Below are 19,103 nucleotides of genomic sequence, written 5' to 3' on the forward strand. Positions count from 1 at the left end.
TATTAAAGTAATATTTTGAAATCAAATACTTTAGATTATAAAAATATTTTAGATTTATTTTATATTTAGATCCGCTTATTAGCACCATTTGATTGTGAAAAAGTATTATTTGATTTTGATTTATGATGCTTATATGATCTATTTGTATTATCGATCTATTTTTCTATTTAGTCCATCTTGTTGCTTGCTTATGGGCAATACGAGGTTCCTCATGTTTGATCGATAGATCACTATCAATAGCTTATTGTCGGCATAGTTGGCGAAAATATTATTGAGGGTGGCAACCTCTTGTTATCACTAGCCCAGTCATGGGCAGTAGTTATGTACGCAACAAAAGCACCGTAGAGTGTGACAACTGACAGTGATTACATGCATGGTTGCATGTGTATAGTAGCTTTATAATGGGTGACCTGCCTTAGTCGCAAACAGTTGCAAGAATATTGTTGTTGGAAAATATAACAAAGAAGAAGATGAAAACACTATGGAAACAAATAACAAATACAATATCAAGAACACGGTAGAAAATATATTTAGGCTTGAAATATATATAAATACTTTCCTAAAAATGATATTTGCACCATTTTCTCAACAAGATTGTTATGGGTTTGATGCAAATATTTTTAGTGGATATAACAAGCTTTTAGAAGATCTGTATTGAGCAAATAATAAAGAATCTTCAAAGAAGAATTAGAGAATTTCTAATTTAATCACTTGGAGAGTTATCAAGAAAGAAGAAGAATATGAAATAGATGATGTTCATAATTTACTCTCAAATACCTATTTATAGATATTTTCACAAAAGGTATGACATTTGAAAAGTAACTACCAAAATAACTAAAAAGGAAACCACCTTTTCCAATAAATCTTTTGAAAAGAAATCTTTTTTTTTATTTGAACAATTTATAGTAATCCTCCACTTGTTCAAATTTAAAATTTTCTCCAAGTGATTAAATAATATTTATGAATAAAGTAATATATCTTTCGATTTGAATATTACCTTAGTGTAAGCATCACAAAGTAAAGTTGAAATCCCAAATAGTATAAAAGCTTTGAATTTGTTATTTCTAATGACAATACCGGTGATACCACACACATAAATATAACATTTTTGTATTCCTCATAAATTTTCGCTTAGCCCTGATATGGCCTTGGGCTTATCCAAGTTCTTGAACTTTTATGAGAGAAACTCCAACTCTTAATCGAAGCGGCACCACTTCTAAGTTGATATATGTGAAGTTCTTATAGTATCTTTATCACTTTCTGAGATACAACCATCACTTTAATATCTTTATATGAGATTCGTAAAATATTTTGAAGTGCTGAACCACTCCACGTGTTAATGACTTATTCTTACCTTTTGAACTCTTCATTTCTCATTTTATAATATTGAGTAGGTTTGCTATCATTGGTGGATCTTTTATTCAATGAGTTTTAGCTCCATCCATTTTGATATTGATCTTATAACTTCTCTTGTAAGAGGTTTGGTAAACGGATAAACTAAATTCTCACTTATTTTTACAAATGTGAGTGAAATAATCCCACTCTTGATTAATTTTCTCATATAATCATATCTAAGACTTATGTGTCTTGACTTTTCATTATATATTTCACTATTTGCATGAGCTAAATTGGTTTAACTATCACAAAGTATAAAAATTGAATTCACACTTTTAGAAGTCAATAGAATTTCTAATAGAAAGTCCCTCAACTAGTCACCTCCTTTCATGCTTCTACTATAGCAACAAATTTTGATTCCATAGTTAAGTAAGATATACGTTTATTTCTTGCTCTTCAAGAAACAATACCACCTCCAACACCCAACTAGTAATGGATTTGTTATCTCAGAAACTCGATATCCAACTTGCACAAGTGTATCCTTGACCTATTTAATACTTGGGTCAAACATTCTTCAATACTTTCTCTATATAATGAGTTTGACTCAAAACATATCATCCACTATTTCTTTTTATTTTTATACCTAGTATGGTATCAACTTGCTTTAGATCTTTTATCTTAAATATTGAATATAGAAACATCTTTGTTTCTATAACACCTTTCATGTCGTTGCTCACTATTAGCATATCATCAATATAAAGACAAACTATCACTATATAGTTATCATAATTTTTTAGATAAACATATTTATCTGTAATATTATGAACAAACTTAATTGTTGTATCAAATTTCTCATGTCATTGTTTTGGAGGCTACTTTAAACCATACAATGACTTAATAAATTTATACATTTTATGTTCATTTTTCAGTAGAATAAAACCTTCATGTTGTTTCTTATATACCTTTTTATCGAGGTCTTCATTTAGAAATATTGTTTTAACATCCATTTGATGAACATAAAGATAAAAAATTGATGCTAAAGTAAAAATAATTCTAATAGATGTGATCCTAGCAATAAGAGCATATGTGTTAAAATAATCCATTCCTTTTTTTTGTCGAGTTCATTTAGCAACTAACTTTGCTTTGAATGTTTGAAGAGTACCATTTGTATGATACTTCCTACAAAATACCCATTTACAACTAATAGGTTTAGAGGCAAAAGATAAATCGATAAGTTCCAAAGTGTGGTTTGATATAATAGAATCCATCTTATCATTAATAGCATCTTTTCATAAAGTAGCATCACGAGAGGCCAAAGCTTCTTTAAACGTTTTAGGATCATCTTTCACTTGTAAAACAAAAGGAATTGTTCTTAAGACTCTTTCATTAATTTCTTCTACAAGGTAAAATGAAATACTTTAAGAATCAATCTTATCCGATCTTAATATTTTTGCTTTTCGTATATGAGTGCTTCTCCTTAATTCAGAATATTGCTCTCCAATCTCTTGTGAACTTGATTGATGTCCAATTAAAGGAATATTAGATTACTCACCAACCTTTTGAGATATCTCCACCGGTGACTCTTCACTAGTTGAAGGATGAACATTATTACATGAAGTCATTAAGTGTTCAAAGAACTCCACATCTCGAGATTATATTATGATATTAGACTTCAAATTAAGAAGTATATAAGCTTTGCTATTTGAGACATAGCATACAAATGCATATTTGATTCTTTTAGGTCCCAACTTTATCATTTGAGGATCATTATTTTTACAATATATATAACACCCCCATACTTTAAAATAACCAATGTTAGGTTGTCTTCTTTTCCTTAACTCATATGGAAAGATCTTATTCTGTTTAGAAAAAATTCTATTTAAAATATGACATGCAGTCAATTAAGCTTCTCTCCACAAATTATAAAATAATTTAGCATGCAACAATATAGCATTAATCCTCTCTAGATAGGTTCTATTTTTTCTTTCTGCTAGTCCATTTTGCTCAAGTGTTCTAGGTGCTGAACATTCATGAATTATACTATGTTATTCACAAACCAAGTTAAATTTATTAAAAAAATATTATCCTCAACTTTCGATTTATATGCCTTAAAAGCATTAAAAGCATCATTTTTATGTTTCAATAATTAAATATATGTGAACTTAGATATATCATCTATAAAAGTAATAAAATATCTATTTTCTTTTCTTGTTAATATATCATTTAATTTACATATATCTGAATGTACTAAGTCTAATAAATTAGTATACCTTTCAACACTTTCTTCATCATCTTTGATTTAACATAAATTTCATATTTATTAAGATCATTAAAATGATAATTTATTAAACTACACTTAATCATTCTTTTAATGGTGCTAGTTCCAATATGTGCTAATCTATCATATCATAATGAATAAGAATTAATAATATAAATAAAAATAACATATTTATTAAATTTATAATCATTGTCGATAATAGATAATTTGACTATTGCATTAGTGAAATAATCTTTTCCAATAAAAGTTCTATTACGGGATGGAATTAACTTCTTGAATTCAAATACAGATTTAATTCTAGGTTTGCCAAGGAGATTCTCACTTATTAAATTTCGTACTCATATTTGGGACATGAAAAACATTAGTAATAGTGACTTTCTTTCTTGAAAGTGAGTTTCACATTTTCCTTGCCAATCATCTTAGAACGAACTTCATTTTCTATTTAAATATCTTACCCTTTAGTGACTTCTTTGTAAGTCTTGAGGAGTGTCTTATCATAACAAATATAGATGGTAGTATAAGTATCATACCATCAACCAAAAACCTTACCAAATATGGCATTCACTTCGTCAACCGTAGCGATTATATTATCATCTCTCTCAACAAAGTTGACTTCTGATTTTTCGCTTTTCTTAAATCTACAATCCCTAGCAAAATAATTAGGTTTTCCATAAACAAAATAGCCTCCACCCTTTGACGTCTTAAATTTTGTTTGATTTCTTTTGGGGCCAAAATGATTCACATTGTTTTGCTTATCTTTGTTGGAATTCTTAAGCTGATTCACATCATTTGCTTTTATATTATCAAAAGAATTCTCAATCTTGTCTCTCATTCTCGATTCCTCTTCGATTCGAAGATTTTTTGAATTTGCTCCAAAGTGATATCCTTAGAGTCATACAAAATCTTCTTCCTATACCCTTTTTAAGATGAAAGCAACTTAACTATTATAGCTCCTACTTATGTTAAGATTGGCTTGTCATCCATAAACTTATAATTAAAATATTTAAAAATTAAAATTTTCTTTGTACCTTCCTCCTCAGCATGATACTTGAATTCCAAAGCATTCCAAATTGCTTTTGCAGATGATGGTCCACTGTATAAAGATCATAAAGTCGATCCAAAAGAGCATTGGGAATATGCCCTATACACATAATTTCATCTTCATTTCTCTTCTTTGTTCAGCCTTGACTTCATCGGTGTCATCATCCGTTGGATCAAGAATTGGTTGAAGATTTGGATCATGGGCATGGAAGATCTTCAAAGCAATCAACATAAATTTCATCTTGTCTTGCCAATAGGTAAAATTCATTCCATGAAAATGATCCAAACAAACAAAATCTTGATTTCATAATTTGATGGTATTTATGACCTCTATGGTAAATTTGTATAAACTTATAAATATCATTTTTAGATTGTTGAAAAATATAACAAAGAAGATGATGAAAACACTATGGAAATAAATAACAAACACAAGATCAAAGACACCATAGAAAATATATTTAGGCCTGAAATGTGTTATAAACACTTTCCTAAAAATGATATTTGCACCTTCTTCTCAATAAGATTGCTATAGGTTTGATGTAGATAGTTTTAGTGGATATGACAAGTCTTTAGAAGATCTGTATTAAGCAAACAATAAAGAATTTTCAAAGAGGAATTAGAGAATGTCTAATTTGGAGAGTTATAAAGAAGAAATAAGAATATAAAAGAGATGATGTTCATAATTTACTCTCAAATACATATTTATAAATATTTTCATAAAAGACACCACATTTGAAAAATAACTACCAAAGTAACTAAAAAGGAAACCATCTTTTTAAATAAACTTTTTTTAATTTAAATATTTTATAACAATCGTTGCTTGTGATGGCTATACTAATGTCGCTGTAGTATTTGCTGGCCACAATTAGCATTAGCTAGACACCACATGCCACGATTCCCCATGGTTGCGTAATAGAAAAAGGAACGATGACAACGGTTAGTGGGCTATGTCTCTAGCCGACTATGGGTGAGGATACTACATCATTGGCAAAGGGAGAAGTAGGTTGTCTTGTCATGGGCTATGGGTGGCACCACGATGATTACAAGCATCACATAAGCCATGCCACTGTGGCTAGCGCATAGGCAACAAACGACCGGTGCACCATCATCAAGACCCACACATGTGGGTGAGGTGGAATGCAACGACGATGACAACGAGAAAGGTTTTAGGATTTTTTTTAAATTTTTTTACCCTTCAAAAATCAGATAATTTCAATCTATGTCTTTAAATTCAATTTTGACAATTACGCCTTTCAAAAATTAGATATTTCTATTATATATCCTAAGTAATATTATAGTTTTACCATTTAATTTTTTTTTAATTTATGTCCTTAATTATAAAATTAAAATTATAGATAAAAAATCTTAAAAATTTAGGATTGAAATGATGAATGCTTATTCTTTTGGCTACCTTCTAAGCAACACAACCCCCATCAACGAGTTCATTCTGATGAACAAGCTTTCAAAATTTAATCAAAACTTTCTCCTTTTGGTAGATCATCCAGGAGGATAGTGAAACCGAAAGGGAGGACGAAGCTAGAGAAGGATAGCGAAACACATCGTTTTTTTATACATGACAACATATACAGTATTTTTAATCAATAAAATCGACAACGTGAGGATAAACGAGATTAAATATTTCACTTGTATAAGATTAAAAATCTCAATATAACTTTTTTATAATATAGAGACTAAGATGCTAAGCCTATATAGCTAACTATATTGGTAATATATAATTAGCCTAGTTATTACTTGGTCATTACTGAATTAGCTAACTATATTGGCAATCTATCATTGGCCATTTATGATGGGCCTCTGGTAGACCAACCGTCCAGCTGGATCACGGCCCGTCGGGCCGCGTTCCCCCAGCCCCGTCGGCTCTGCCCTGACCACCACCGACGCTAGTCAATCTACTCGGGACGCGAGCACCGACGTTCTCCTCGAGCCGTCGGGAGACGCTGGCGTCGAGGTACAGTGGTCGGGGGAGGAGGGCGGAGAACGGAGCGGGTCCGGGAAACTTCGGAGACGGCGGAGACCATGGACGCGAGGAGGGCCGATGGCTGAAGACGACGCAGCCGCTCCACCTGCTCGCCGTCGTCGTCGTCACCGTGGTGGTGGATGGGGGATTGGAGCAGAGAGGCTGTTCGATGGCGTGGTGGTCGAAGGTTTGGGAGGCGTTGAAGGAGCCGATCCCGGAGGAAGAAAGCCAATAGCTAAGCTTTATGTGTGCATATATTCATATATCCAGTGCTGCTTTTCACGTCGTGTATGAGAATTCTCAGCAATGCGAAGGCACCCAACGAATTCCTTCCATCGACGGACGCTTCGGCCTCGCCAACCACCGCTTCCCCTGCCGTTATGTGCCCCGAGACGATAACGACCGTTTCCTCCCTGCTCAAGTCATGCGCCCGCCCGAGCCACCTCAAGCAAGCGCACGCCCGCATCCTCACCCTCGGCCTCCACCGCCGCATCCCCACCCTCCTCTCGGCCGCCACCCTCGCCTACCTCTCCCTCGGCCTCCTCGACTCCGCCCTCCCACTCTTCCGCTCCGTCCCCAGCCCCTCTCCCTTCCTCTTCAACATGGCTATCCGCGCCTACGCCGCCGGAGGCCGCTTCCACGTCGCTCTCAGCCTCTACTCCACCCTCCTCTCCTCCGGCCTTCGTCCCGACAAGTTCACCTTCCCATTCGCGCTCAGGTCCTGCGCCGCTCTCTCCGACCTGCGGGTAGGGAAATTGCTCCACCAGCACTCCCTCTGTTTCGGGTGCGCTAGCGACCTCTTCGTGGCCGCCGCGCTGGTCGACATGTACTCCAAGTGCGGCGACGTCTTCTGCGCGCGGCAGACGTTCGATAAAATGGCTAACAGAGATTTGGTTTGTTGGACTTCGATGATCTCTGGGTACGCTCACAATGGCCTGACCATGGAGACGCTGGAGTTCTTCCGGCTCATGCAACTCTCGAGCGTGAAGCCCAACCGGGTCAGCTTGTTGAGCGCACTCCTTGCTTGCGGCCGTCTTGGGGCTCTTAGGGGAGGAGAATGCTTCCACTGCCTCGCGATTAAAACCAGGTTCGAGCATGACGTTTTGGTCGCTACTGCAGTCGTCGACATGTATGTCAAGTGTGGGAACTTGGAGTTGGCGAGGCTAATGTTCGATCGTATTGATAGCAAGGATGTCGTGTGCTGGAGTACGATGGTAGCAGGCTTCGGATACCATGGCCTAGCCAGAGAAGCCATCTCTACATTCGACAATATGGTGGATGATGGGGTGATGCCAAATGCTACCACCTTTACCAGTCTCCTTTCTGCTTGCAGCCACTCGGGGCTTTCGGAGGAGGGCAGAAGGTTCTTCGATTCTATGAATCTGAAGTATGGAATTGAGCCAAAGATGAATCACTATGCGTGCATGGTAGACATCCTTGGACGTGCAGGGAAGCTGCAGGAAGCTGAAGAGTTTATAAAGCAAATGCCCATGGAACCAGATACTAGTATTTGGATTTCTCTTCTTGGAGCTTGTCGAATTCATGGGGATCTAGATTTAGGAGAAAAAATTGCAGACAAGATCATGAACAGAGACCACAACCATGCTGGATATTTTGTTCTCCTCTCCAATGTCTATGCTGCTAAATCAAGGTGGACAGATGTGGAGAGAGTGAGGAAGCTAATGGCAGGGAGAAGAGTGAACAAGGATCAAGGCATTAGCTTGATTGAGTTCAACAACCAAGTTCATAAATTTGGAGTGGATGATAAGTCTCATCCTCATTCTCGGGAGATATATGCTTATCTTGACCAACTGAGTGTGCGGATGAAACAATTGGGTTATGTTCCTTTGGTAGATTTTGCACTCCATGATGTGGACGACGAGAGCAAGGAAATTGCACTTTCTTATCACAGCGAGAGGCTCGCCATCGTCTTTGGCTTGATCAATATGAATCCCGGAACTGTGATTCGTGTGACCAAAAACCTTCGTGTTTGTGGAGATTGTCATAATGCAGTAAAATTCATCTCCAAAATCGAGAGCCGAGTAATCATCGTACGAGATGCAAATCGCTTCCATCATTTTGAGGGTGGCATCTGTTCTTGTCATGATCACTGGTAAGAAGATGCTTTAATATCTATATTGTGCCTTTCTAATTCTAATGAAGAACAAGGATAGGTTTGACTTCCACGTTCCTTCGTAGAAATGCTCCACTAGCTGAGTTTAGATATGAACATTTTCAATATGATGAATGCTGGAAGTGCAAAATACACACCTAGCTGTCGTGTTCCACAGATTTATGATTCATGTCGAGTAAACATGGCCTATGTGGCTGAATGATCTGGCATATCTTTGTTACTCTTACCAGTTGAATTGACAAACACATTGTTATCATTCATCTAAGACAGTCATGGAACCAACACAGTTTGAGCAATCATGTTCAGCAGCATTTTGCAAATAAGAATGGTATGAGAATTTCCCTAATTCCTATGTGAAAACTAAATAAGTAGGAAGGCTGTTTGTTATATTGCATGAGCATTTTTTTTTGTTGTGTGTTAAACAGTAGAGGAGAGATCTTTTTGAGCTCAGTATGAAGTAATATCAATTATTAATATTTAATGAAAAAATTTGTAAATATTATTTTGAAAACACTTTTATGGTATTAAATTTTATTAATGTTTTTGGAGTAGAGTTTTATATTTTTTAGAATTTTATACATATTTCTTTGATATTTTCAACTCTTAACTAATCAGAAAAAGGAAGAAAAATAAATATTTTTTGGAAAAATAGAATATAAAGGCCCATGTTGGGGTTATGTTAATTAAATAATCATGACCTACCATGCAATTTAAATAATCTCTTTTAATTTGTCACTATTTGAAGCACCAATTATTTCTTTATATTTTTATTTTTGGAAAAATAATAAATCAGAACATGGAATGCTCCTATAGTGCAATGGTTCTGGAAATTTTGATGACAAGAGAATTTACCTTTTCTGATTTGGTAAACACATTTCTTTAGATTTTTTGAAGGAAAAATAGTTTCTTAGTATATACTGTTTCGAAATCTGTATGCATATATCTTTGAAAATTTCAATTGCTGAAAAAACAAATTATTTCATATAGACTTCTATGGTCTGATGGGTTTTCAAGGTTTCAATGGTCTTCTTTTATGATTTATTAAGACATGAGTTTATGTTTTTCAGAATTTCTATACATATTTATTTCAAATCAGAGAAAAATAAAAATTGTTTTTATAATAAAATATAACATATCGGCCTGTATTTATTTGATGGGCCGGACCGGGCTTAGTATTAGTTTTCGAGCCCAGTTATGTACATAACCGGCCCATCTATGTGGCGGAAGTCGTCGTTACGAAGCGAGGGAACGAGAGTTATATTCGAACTTTCAAATTAGGGTTCCCGCAGTCGTCCGATCTCGTTCGCTTCCATCTCCTCATTCTTAGGAGGGGAGAGAAAAGCTGATGAGCTCTCCGATGGAGGTTTCGCTCGAGAATGGCTCCGAGGTAGGCGGCCTCTCGAAGCCGGAGGGCGTCTCTGGCCGCCCTGCGCCTTTGCCGTCGCCGATCTCCGCCGCAGATGATAAGGTCCTCGTTTCCGGTAAAGCCGATTCTTCTTCCTCTCCTCCTCATCCCTTTTTTCCAAATTATCGAGTCTTTCCTGGAGCGATTGATTTGTTTTTGGTCCGCAGTTGAGGTCTGCTTGAAACCCTCGAGCACTGCTCGAGCTGAGGACGCACGCGCCGCCGTTGAAAGGTTCTTATCTTTCTCTCCCTCTCCTGCTTTTCAGATAAGTCCCAAAGTGATAGAACGTGGATGTTTTTGGATTTTCTTTGTTGTTTCTAAAATGACTCAAGGAGTCTTTGGTTCTGTTGAGATGTTTGAAGGTAGAAGCGTAGCGGTGCACTGTTTTCGTTGAATTTGGTTTCCCTTGAGATACTGATCAACGGTAACGAAAAACTCCACATGTTTTTAACAGTGATGAGGAAGACTATGGTGACACTTGCAGCGTCAATTAGTTTGGGACCGTTGTAGTTGTGCGCGTCATGCATTTTATCCAAGGAGGACTACAGAAATCTTAATGCACATATGAAGCAAAATTCTTGTGTGGTGGCTTCACTGAAGCATGATGGTATGTCAGAAATTATTTGGTTCTACTGTGTTAGGAGATTGGTTTTGGAAGTAGTTGTAAAATGAGATAAGAACCATGGAGATCCCTTCTGAAAGTGGTCTAGAAAATTTTTAGTGGGAAGTGACAGATCAGCTGCCTGGGATAGAGATATGCTACATGGTATAGAGTTGTGCCAATGATATATTAGTCTCTTCTTGTGCAAAGTTGCTGACTAGCATGCTCATATGGTACACAAAACTTTGACTTGGAAGAGTAATTCTTTGCATGTCAGACCATGTTAAATAAATTCAATAACATCGAGGTCCTATCAACGTATGCAGAAGGACATCAGCTAGAGGAAAAAAGGAAGTTTTGGAGAGAGTGGGTTACATAGAGTAATAAAGTTACTAGAAGTTGTTTGGTTATGTGCCATAGAGCTCTCAGACCATTAATGGTATCTCCTCGTAGTGTAGTTGCTGGTCTCTGTTTAATGGCAAGATTCTTGACAGCCATTTAGTAACCATGTGATGAGGACTTATCTAGAGCGTATATGGGGTACTTCCCCATTAGATTGTGGTGCCCGATTCTCTGATTATAGTGGGTGGGCCGTAGTGAAAGATTTTATATTTGCGTGTATATGCTCAACAACTCTCATGTCTCATGCTTATTCTGTATGGTGACAATATGGTCAATGTACACTCGAGTTGCATGTGGGAACATGGTCAATGATGGGGCAGCTGTCACTTAAGTTTTGGTCCGGTGAAGCTTATTGTTGAAAACTTGGCATCAGCTGATGCTTTTTATTTACTTCTAGTACCGGATAAAGATAATTAGGGCAATAACTTCACCTTTTACCTTCCTGGTTTTGGTTTTTTCTCATGAGGTTCCAACTCAACTGTCCCCAGCAAGAGTTGGATAATGTTGAATGTAAGGTCAGAACATTTTTGGTAATGAATACTTGAAATAATACAAGTTTTGATTTTGATTTTGTTTATTTTCTATGTGGTACTTTGATGATGATTGTTATTCTTCTTGTGCCTTTATTTATCAAGATATCGCTGCACATACTGTATTTTTTTTCATCTCTTGGATATGAACATATTTGGTTTTAGTCTTCTTTTCTTAAGTGTTTGATGTTCCAATATGTTTTACATATTTTACCTAGTTATTGGTGCTGTAACTTCCTAATCATAATTTAATCTTTACTAGGATGCTTGAGAAAAGGAGCATGACCTATGTTGATGGTCCCATTCCAGTGCCTGCTGATGATTCTTTTTTTGTTGAAAATGTAAAAAGAATCTTAGTTTGTGACACAGGTTGAATAGCTTAATGAAGTGACTTTTCTCTTAGGTTTCTATCTTAGTTGTTATTTCTTTGTTGGGTTCTGATGTATCCATTCTTTTGCAGATGAGTGGGTGGAGAACCATAAAGTCTTACTATTTTGGCAAGTCAGACCGGTTGTGCATGTATATCAGGTATGCGTGTTTATGTTGCACTCTTTATGTGATTAGTGCCTCCAATGTTGGTCATTTGTTACTTTTGAATAAAAATGTAGTCTCTTTATTGAGAATGGCTCTAATTTTAATGGTTATGTCATTTGCAAGTTGGAAAGCGATAGTCATTTATCTTTCCTCTTAGCTTTTGGCATGTGTTTATCAACTGAAAATAAATTCATTACAGTTTGAAGCTTCATTTCTCTTTACATACTCTTTAAGATTTAGGTTATAAAAGGAAACTTAAGAATTGTGAAGCTGGTAAAATTGGTAAATTTCATCATAACTGTTTTCCGTTGAGAATCCATCATTAGCAGTCTCTAGTTAACAAAACCATCTATCAACCTATGTGCCATTGAACTAATCAATTGTTCAATCAGTTATGATATATAAATAGATAACATTTCCTTAGAAATTCTGATCAATAAATACATAATGTTTTGTTTGGGATGCTGATGGAGAACATTAAAAATAATTATAATTCTGCTAGAATAATCAATTTGATCAGAATCAAATATCAACACTTATATAATGAACAAATTCAAATTCCAAAATATTAATTAATTATAAAATTGAAAGTATAAAATGTAGAAAACTTATACAAATATCATCTCTTTTGTTGTATTCTTCCCTTCTTCTTGGTCCTCCTTTCCTTCTATTCTTCTCTCCTCTTCTTCATGCAATTTCCCTCCAGCTCCTTTTACCATTTTCCAGTGTATTTCAATCAAGGTAGGTATTCTGTCTCATTATTAATCAAAGCTGGTCGGCTTCAATCTTGATTATTTTGTCCAAAGTTAAGAAAATCATAATCTTTTATCAAATTTCACTTATTTTTTTTACTTTTCAGAATATACTACTGACATTTTGTCGGTCAATTTGTTACACTGTGGATAAGATCATTAGAGGTTCACGTTATCAGATTTGACATTATTTCATATTTCTAATTTTGAAAATTTAATATGCTATTTGTTACAATTCAGCTATTATAAATGATAGATATACCTTTTCTACAGCTTAATGAAGAGGGCCCAGGTGAGGAACCAAGTGGAGATGATATGCTTTCTAGCTTCAACGAGTGGGTTCTACCAGCAAGAGAATTTGATGGATTGTGGGAAAGGTTCAGTATATCTTTCAGCTTTTTCATGGTCACTTAGTATGTTATATGCATTTTTTATTAATTTAATATCTATTCCTGCAGCTTAATATATGAAACTGGTCTCAAACAGAGGTTGCTGCGGTATGCCGCTAGTGCTCTTTTGTTTACCGAGAGAGGTGTAGATCCTTGCCTCGTGTCATGGAACAGGTGAGAAACATTTAGAAACTTTAGATATTTGTCTTTGTGATGTGTTTCATGTTCATTATGATTTTTGATAAATTCTCATGTTTCAATCTATTTAAGCCTTTGTAATTAATGTCATGAGGTTGTACCTGTATAAATCATGCTATATTCTTTGTTCCCAAATTATGTTTTGGAGCATTATTGTAGTCTAATAGTCATGTATAATTGTTGGAAACCTCTCTTATAAGCTACACAATACAAATGCAGTCAGTTGTTGATCATTGCTGAATCAATCAAACAATTAGCTTTAATATGCAAACCTTCAAACTTTCTATGCTATTATCTGAACTCTTTAGTTTTCCTTTTTTTTTTTTTGTATTTTCTAATTATATTGTCTTCCTACTTAAGGCAGCTTACACTATATATTCATTCTGTTCTCCTATTCTCTACTTAGTGGAACTACCTTGAATAATTTAAATGTCTGTTAAAAAAAACTAAACTTGTGTTCATCATTAAATCCAGAAACTGTTGTTCTTTCAGCGCACGAGCCACATGCGTTACTTCGATTTAACAAATTGATATGACCAATGGAATCTTTCCATATATATACAATCAATGTTTTGAAATATGAAAAATATTTTGTGCTTTATTTTCCAGATCATTTCTGAAATCTTCACTCATCTCATTTACTAGAAGATATTGAAGTAGTCTTCTCTATTCAGGCATTTGTTGCCTATGTGCCAATCCTCAGAATCCTGAGGTCTATGCATACTGTCATTGGGCTTGTGCATGACTGTTGTTCTTTATCCATTTGAATATACTTTTACATGTTGGATGTTGTCCTGAAAGCAGTTGATTTTGCATTTGCAATGAGTAACTGGTGCAACTTTTGTTCATTGTTTGACTATTTGAAAAATATGCTATTGCAGTAGTAGTGTACAAAATGCAGAATTGGACTGCTCTCTGTTATTTTTGGCATTTTTAAGACCTACAATGGCCATGCATTTTATTTTACAAAGCAAGATGGGTTGAGCAGTTTAAATTGGGGCAACTCATCAACTTTGCAGATTTACTACTATCAGATATACATAGTTACATATTAAATATGTACCTTTTAAAGTCTTTGGTTCATCTCGTAGCAAGCTTTCCTGGTAACATACCTTTGTTTTGTGGGGCATATGTAGTATGCAATTTATTTCTAGCTGCCACTTTTTTATGATATATGCCATTAAATGTTTTGAAGTTTTAGTGATTTCAAAAAGATTTTGGCTGTGAAATGGTCATTTAGCATGAATTATTCAAAATGCACCCATTTTGTGCAAGGTGAACTTTATTTCTCAGGTTCAATATTGTATTTATAGGATTATCCTTTTACATGGACCTCCCGGAACTGGAAAGACATCTTTGTGCAAAGCATTGGCTCAAAAGCTTTCTATACGTTTGAAGTCAAGGTTTGTTAAGGATGAAATTTCATTAATGCTCATCTTTCCAGAGTACTACGTCGTTATTTCTAGGTGATGATATTATTATTTGTCTATAATAGGTACTCATGGTGCCAGCTAGTAGAAGTCAATGCTCATTCATTATTCAGCAAATGGTTTTCAGAAAGTGGAAAATTGGTATGCTTTATCATTTCATATAAACTGGTGCCTCTTCTAGTAGTTTATGTTCAGCATACTCTTACATCTGTAGCTTACATTTACTGGTAATATATTTTTCTGAAAATAATTATAAACATTGAGAAATAAAGATTGACATGTAGATAATTTTTCAAGCATTCTATTTGGTGTTTGAAATTTGTACAAGTTTATATTTCATTTCCATTAATAAAAGAATTCTTAGAATATCAAAGGTAAGGGAAGTAATGGAGTAAATTGATTGATTTTGTATATTTTGGTAATAAGCAGAAATATGGTTATTGCCGGTGGTTGAGAAATAATGAAATGGAAAGTGCTTTGTATTTTCTTAAAGATATGATTTTGTTTTACTTTTGTTGTATTACCTTCTTGTTCAACTGTTTCTGTCTCTTCAAATATATGTTTTTATTCTGTTTCAATATTATTATTTACTCTTTTTAGCTTCTTAGCTTTTTGTAGAATTACTGTCTTATACTCAAATTTTTGACTGTTGATCTGAATTAGTTGGAAAGTAAGGTTCATCCATTCATCATTTTTGGGACCACAGTGTTGGATTGAATTAACTTTAGCTGATCATGAAAAGATAGAGATTTGCAGTCCATCTTTGTAGCTAGAGAAAATATATCAATTTTCATAGAGGGGTCAAATTCATTGTTTTGTCTCTTTCTGTAGTCTTCAAACATGACGATCTTGCTCATGGATTTGTTAATATAACAAATAAATGCCATTAGGTAAAACTATTAGTGTTTCCAGCTCGAGGTGCCTGTTATGCATTTCCTATACAATTTTCTTGTCGCCACAGGGTTATATGTTACAGTTTTATTAATATTTGGTCGTATGGAGGATAAATATAATGAAGAAATATTTTTATCCTCATGGAAACAGTGACTGGTATAGGATGTCTACTTATTTGAATTTTTTATTTGCTCATCATGAGACCTCTACAGGTTGCGAAGCTTTTCCAGAAAATCCAGGAAATGGTGGAAGAAGAAAATAATCTTGTATTCGTCTTGATTGGTTTGCTTTCATCTGATCTAATTTTGTTTATTTTCTTCCTTGAGTGTGTTTAAGATGATCACCTTGTCATTGTACTTCATAAGTTTGCATGCAACTGATACATTGTGGTGTATGATGAGAACACTTTGGATTCTTGGAACTCAAGTTCTCTAATATACAAACTTTTTGAACTGATCAAAATCTATTGTACAGTTCCAGGAAATAGTCTAAAGTAGTTTTTTTAATGACGAAATGCCATAAATTTAATTTATACATTTTATGTCTATTTCTGTTTCACTGATTTGATGTTAATAACCATCATATCTTATATAGTGTCGGATTAAGAAGGCATGGGAATATATGCGTCAAAAATAAAAAAGAATTGAAGGTAGGTATATGTCAAGCAGCATGTAGTTGAGCGAGATTGATGTGCTGACCCTCACAACTACTGTTTGTAGTTGGATAAATTAGATAGACATGCCCCAACCTTTTACCCAGTAGCAACCTAGTTCCTTCCTTAATTAATTGTTTTCCTTGTATTTCCAACTCATCTGTGATCAAAATTAAAAATCTCGACCCAATATTGGTTTCAACATCTTGTTGGACAGTATGGTACTAACAGATCAGGTTGTGTACAGACTTGTTCCATATAATGTCACTGAAAAGTAGTAAAAGGAAAATGAATACTGATTGGTACTAATCCATATGGTCCATTAGAGGTCCTTGGCCAGACCAGTAAGTACTTGTGGAAAAAAATTAAAAATAAGCGCCAATCAGTACATACCGGTTTAACTGATAGTTGAAATCTTACTTGTGACACTTGTCAACAACTTGAGTGCTGAGCAACAAGCTTGGTTTCCATCTATTACAGATTTACTATATGGATCCTTACAATACAAGTTTATATGCTTGATATGGTTTTAATTAATAGATTCCTTTTATATCAATTTGTTCAATGGATACCCCATATTGTTCTTGTATTGATCAAATACGAAACCATGAGTTTCGAATTTGTTGTTTTGTAGATGAAGTCGAAAGCCTTGCTGCTGCCAGACAAGCGGCTTTGTCTGGTTCCGAACCATCAGATTCCATAAGGGTGCTACTTCTGGCCTTACTTATCTCACCCTTGACACTGATATTAGTCGGAGTTGGTAATATGATAAAATTTCATGCTGACTAATCATGCTACTTGTTTTTTACTAGGTTGTGAATGCTTTGCTTACTCAGATGGACAGATTGAAATCTTGGCCTAATGTGATAATTCTCACGACATCAAATATAACGACAGCCATTGGTAAGTTGTTCATGCCTTTGAACTTTATGATGCTATTAGCAAAAGGTCTAGAGCTTGATGTTGTGATTTTGGTGATCTTCTCTTTAATATTTTCTTTTAGGTACAAGTACAATAAATATGAAAAAAATATAAATAGGGATGTTTTGCTTGATCTGCAGTTTTAACACTGTATTTTCCACTACGTCCTCATGTGGTGGCTTCTATTGTCAAATATATAAGCTCACCATTGTTTAGGTTGCAGATATTGCTTTTGTTGACCGAGCAGACATCAAGGCATATGTGGGCCCCCCTACACTTGAAGCACGATATGAAATATTGAGGTCATGCCTACAAGAACTTCTGCGAGCTGGAATTGTTACATATCCTCAGGTGCTTCTCTCAAACTTTTATTCTCATTTACTACATATTGATCTCAAAAAATGGTTCTGGGATATGTTTTTGATTGGTCGAGCAAAGCAAATCGATCCATGTCCAAATTTAAACTTTGAATATATCGGAATATAGTGTTTTTAGATAGGAAGCCAGGCAACGCTTGATTACTGATATGTCCTTTTACTGGTTGGATATTTCGATTGTGTATTATATGTCTTCATTCAATGTTTCCATGGTGTCTTGGTTGACATCTAATGTTGATATCTTGAATTTGGTCCTCACCATAATTCCAACCACACTGGTGACAACCAAGGTTTACTGCGTCATAGTGTCACAAAAAGACACCTGTTGGCTAGGAATTTTTGTAGGATTGATCTGTGGTTGCAACCATTAGAACGTCTGATGTCAATTTGGCACCCGCTGGCACAAATAAATCTTTAATGGACGTTCTTAACTTTAGCTGTGCACTAAAGGTTTTGGATGAGGATGATACGATGGTGAATTAGAATGACCTTAGCTCGCTGTTTTCACATTAATGTTGTTGTATGGCTGTGTTTAAACTGCTTTGATTGTCATATAGCTCTACTAAGTAAGCCCTTATATATTCAAAGTTGTTACGCCCTCAACAGGCATCCCTAAGATACACTTGTTCGTTTGGATCTAGTCTTGAATCATGTTCATTGCTCGGGTTCTCCAGGATCAAGTTCATTTCCCGCTTCTCAACTATTCTACTTTGAAAGAGACACTGCATCCATCTGAGACGACAGAGCTTGAAGGGCCGCTTCATTTGTCGAGGATTCTGCTTGAAGCTGCAAAAGCATGTGAGGTAACAAGCTGGTCTTTTTGATGGTAGACACTGAGATTTAATATTAAATTAACTTAATTCTGATGTCTATCGTCGTATCTGATGTCACCAGGGATCAAGTGGTAGGGCTTTGAGAAAGTTGCCTTTCTTGGCTCATGCAGCTCTTTCTAACCCCCACGCTTGTGATCCTAGAAGGTTTCTGTACACCTTGACAGAAACTGCAAGGAGAGAACTCGCTGAATTGAATGCTTAACATTTCGATGTGGTAAGTGACCTATTGGCATTGTCTAAAGAATGTCATCTCATGTCAATGGTGCTGTTTTTAGCTTAATGATACTGTCAATTACAAAGTAGTTGTTGAATGCACTTTTCAGTGTTTCACTAGTATAATCTTTATCTGCTTCTCACTAAATGCTAGTTTAGATTTCAACGAATCCCTATGTTGAAGCATACTAATAGCATTGAAGATT

General features: G+C 35.2%; 2 protein-coding genes across 5 annotated transcripts; both read left to right on the plus strand.

The window, feature by feature from the left end:
- The first annotated feature begins 6,525 nt into the window (after positions 1 to 6,525).
- LOC135607752 (pentatricopeptide repeat-containing protein At2g01510, mitochondrial-like) lies at positions 6,526 to 19,045 on the plus strand. Of its 4 annotated transcripts, XM_065099795.1 has the most exons (13): positions 6,531 to 8,745; positions 11,967 to 12,073; positions 12,165 to 12,232; positions 13,264 to 13,367; positions 13,449 to 13,553; positions 14,891 to 14,980; positions 15,073 to 15,148; positions 16,114 to 16,183; positions 17,188 to 17,258; positions 17,366 to 17,456; positions 17,698 to 17,825; positions 18,526 to 18,654; positions 18,746 to 19,045. In XM_065099795.1, exons 1-13 carry the CDS (start codon positions 6,923 to 6,925, stop codon positions 18,884 to 18,886), a joined length of 3,003 nt encoding a protein of 1,000 aa, XP_064955867.1. In that variant the 5' UTR covers positions 6,531 to 6,922; the 3' UTR covers positions 18,887 to 19,045. The 4 variants fall into 4 exon arrangements, 1 of the variants encoding a protein (XP_064955867.1); XR_010485252.1 differs by lacking the exon at positions 18,746 to 19,045 and having other exon boundaries at positions 6,526 to 8,745; positions 17,691 to 17,825; positions 18,526 to 18,649; XR_010485253.1 differs by lacking the exons at positions 16,114 to 16,183; positions 18,526 to 18,654; positions 18,746 to 19,045 and having other exon boundaries at positions 6,526 to 8,745; positions 17,698 to 17,745.
- Positions 9,771 to 10,730, plus strand: LOC135607754 (pachytene checkpoint protein 2 homolog). The gene is made up of 3 exons (XM_065099798.1): positions 9,771 to 10,247; positions 10,339 to 10,402; positions 10,626 to 10,730. The coding sequence occupies exons 1-3, from the start codon at positions 10,112 to 10,114 to the stop codon at positions 10,663 to 10,665; spliced, it is 240 nt and encodes a 79-aa protein (XP_064955870.1). The 5' UTR covers positions 9,771 to 10,111; the 3' UTR covers positions 10,666 to 10,730.
- Positions 19,046 to 19,103: the final 58 nt, after the last annotated feature.

The sequence above is a fragment of the Musa acuminata genome, chromosome BXJ2-3 (genome assembly GCF_036884655.1).
Source record: "Musa acuminata AAA Group cultivar baxijiao chromosome BXJ2-3, Cavendish_Baxijiao_AAA, whole genome shotgun sequence".
Taxonomy (NCBI): Eukaryota; Viridiplantae; Streptophyta; class Magnoliopsida; order Zingiberales; family Musaceae; genus Musa; species Musa acuminata.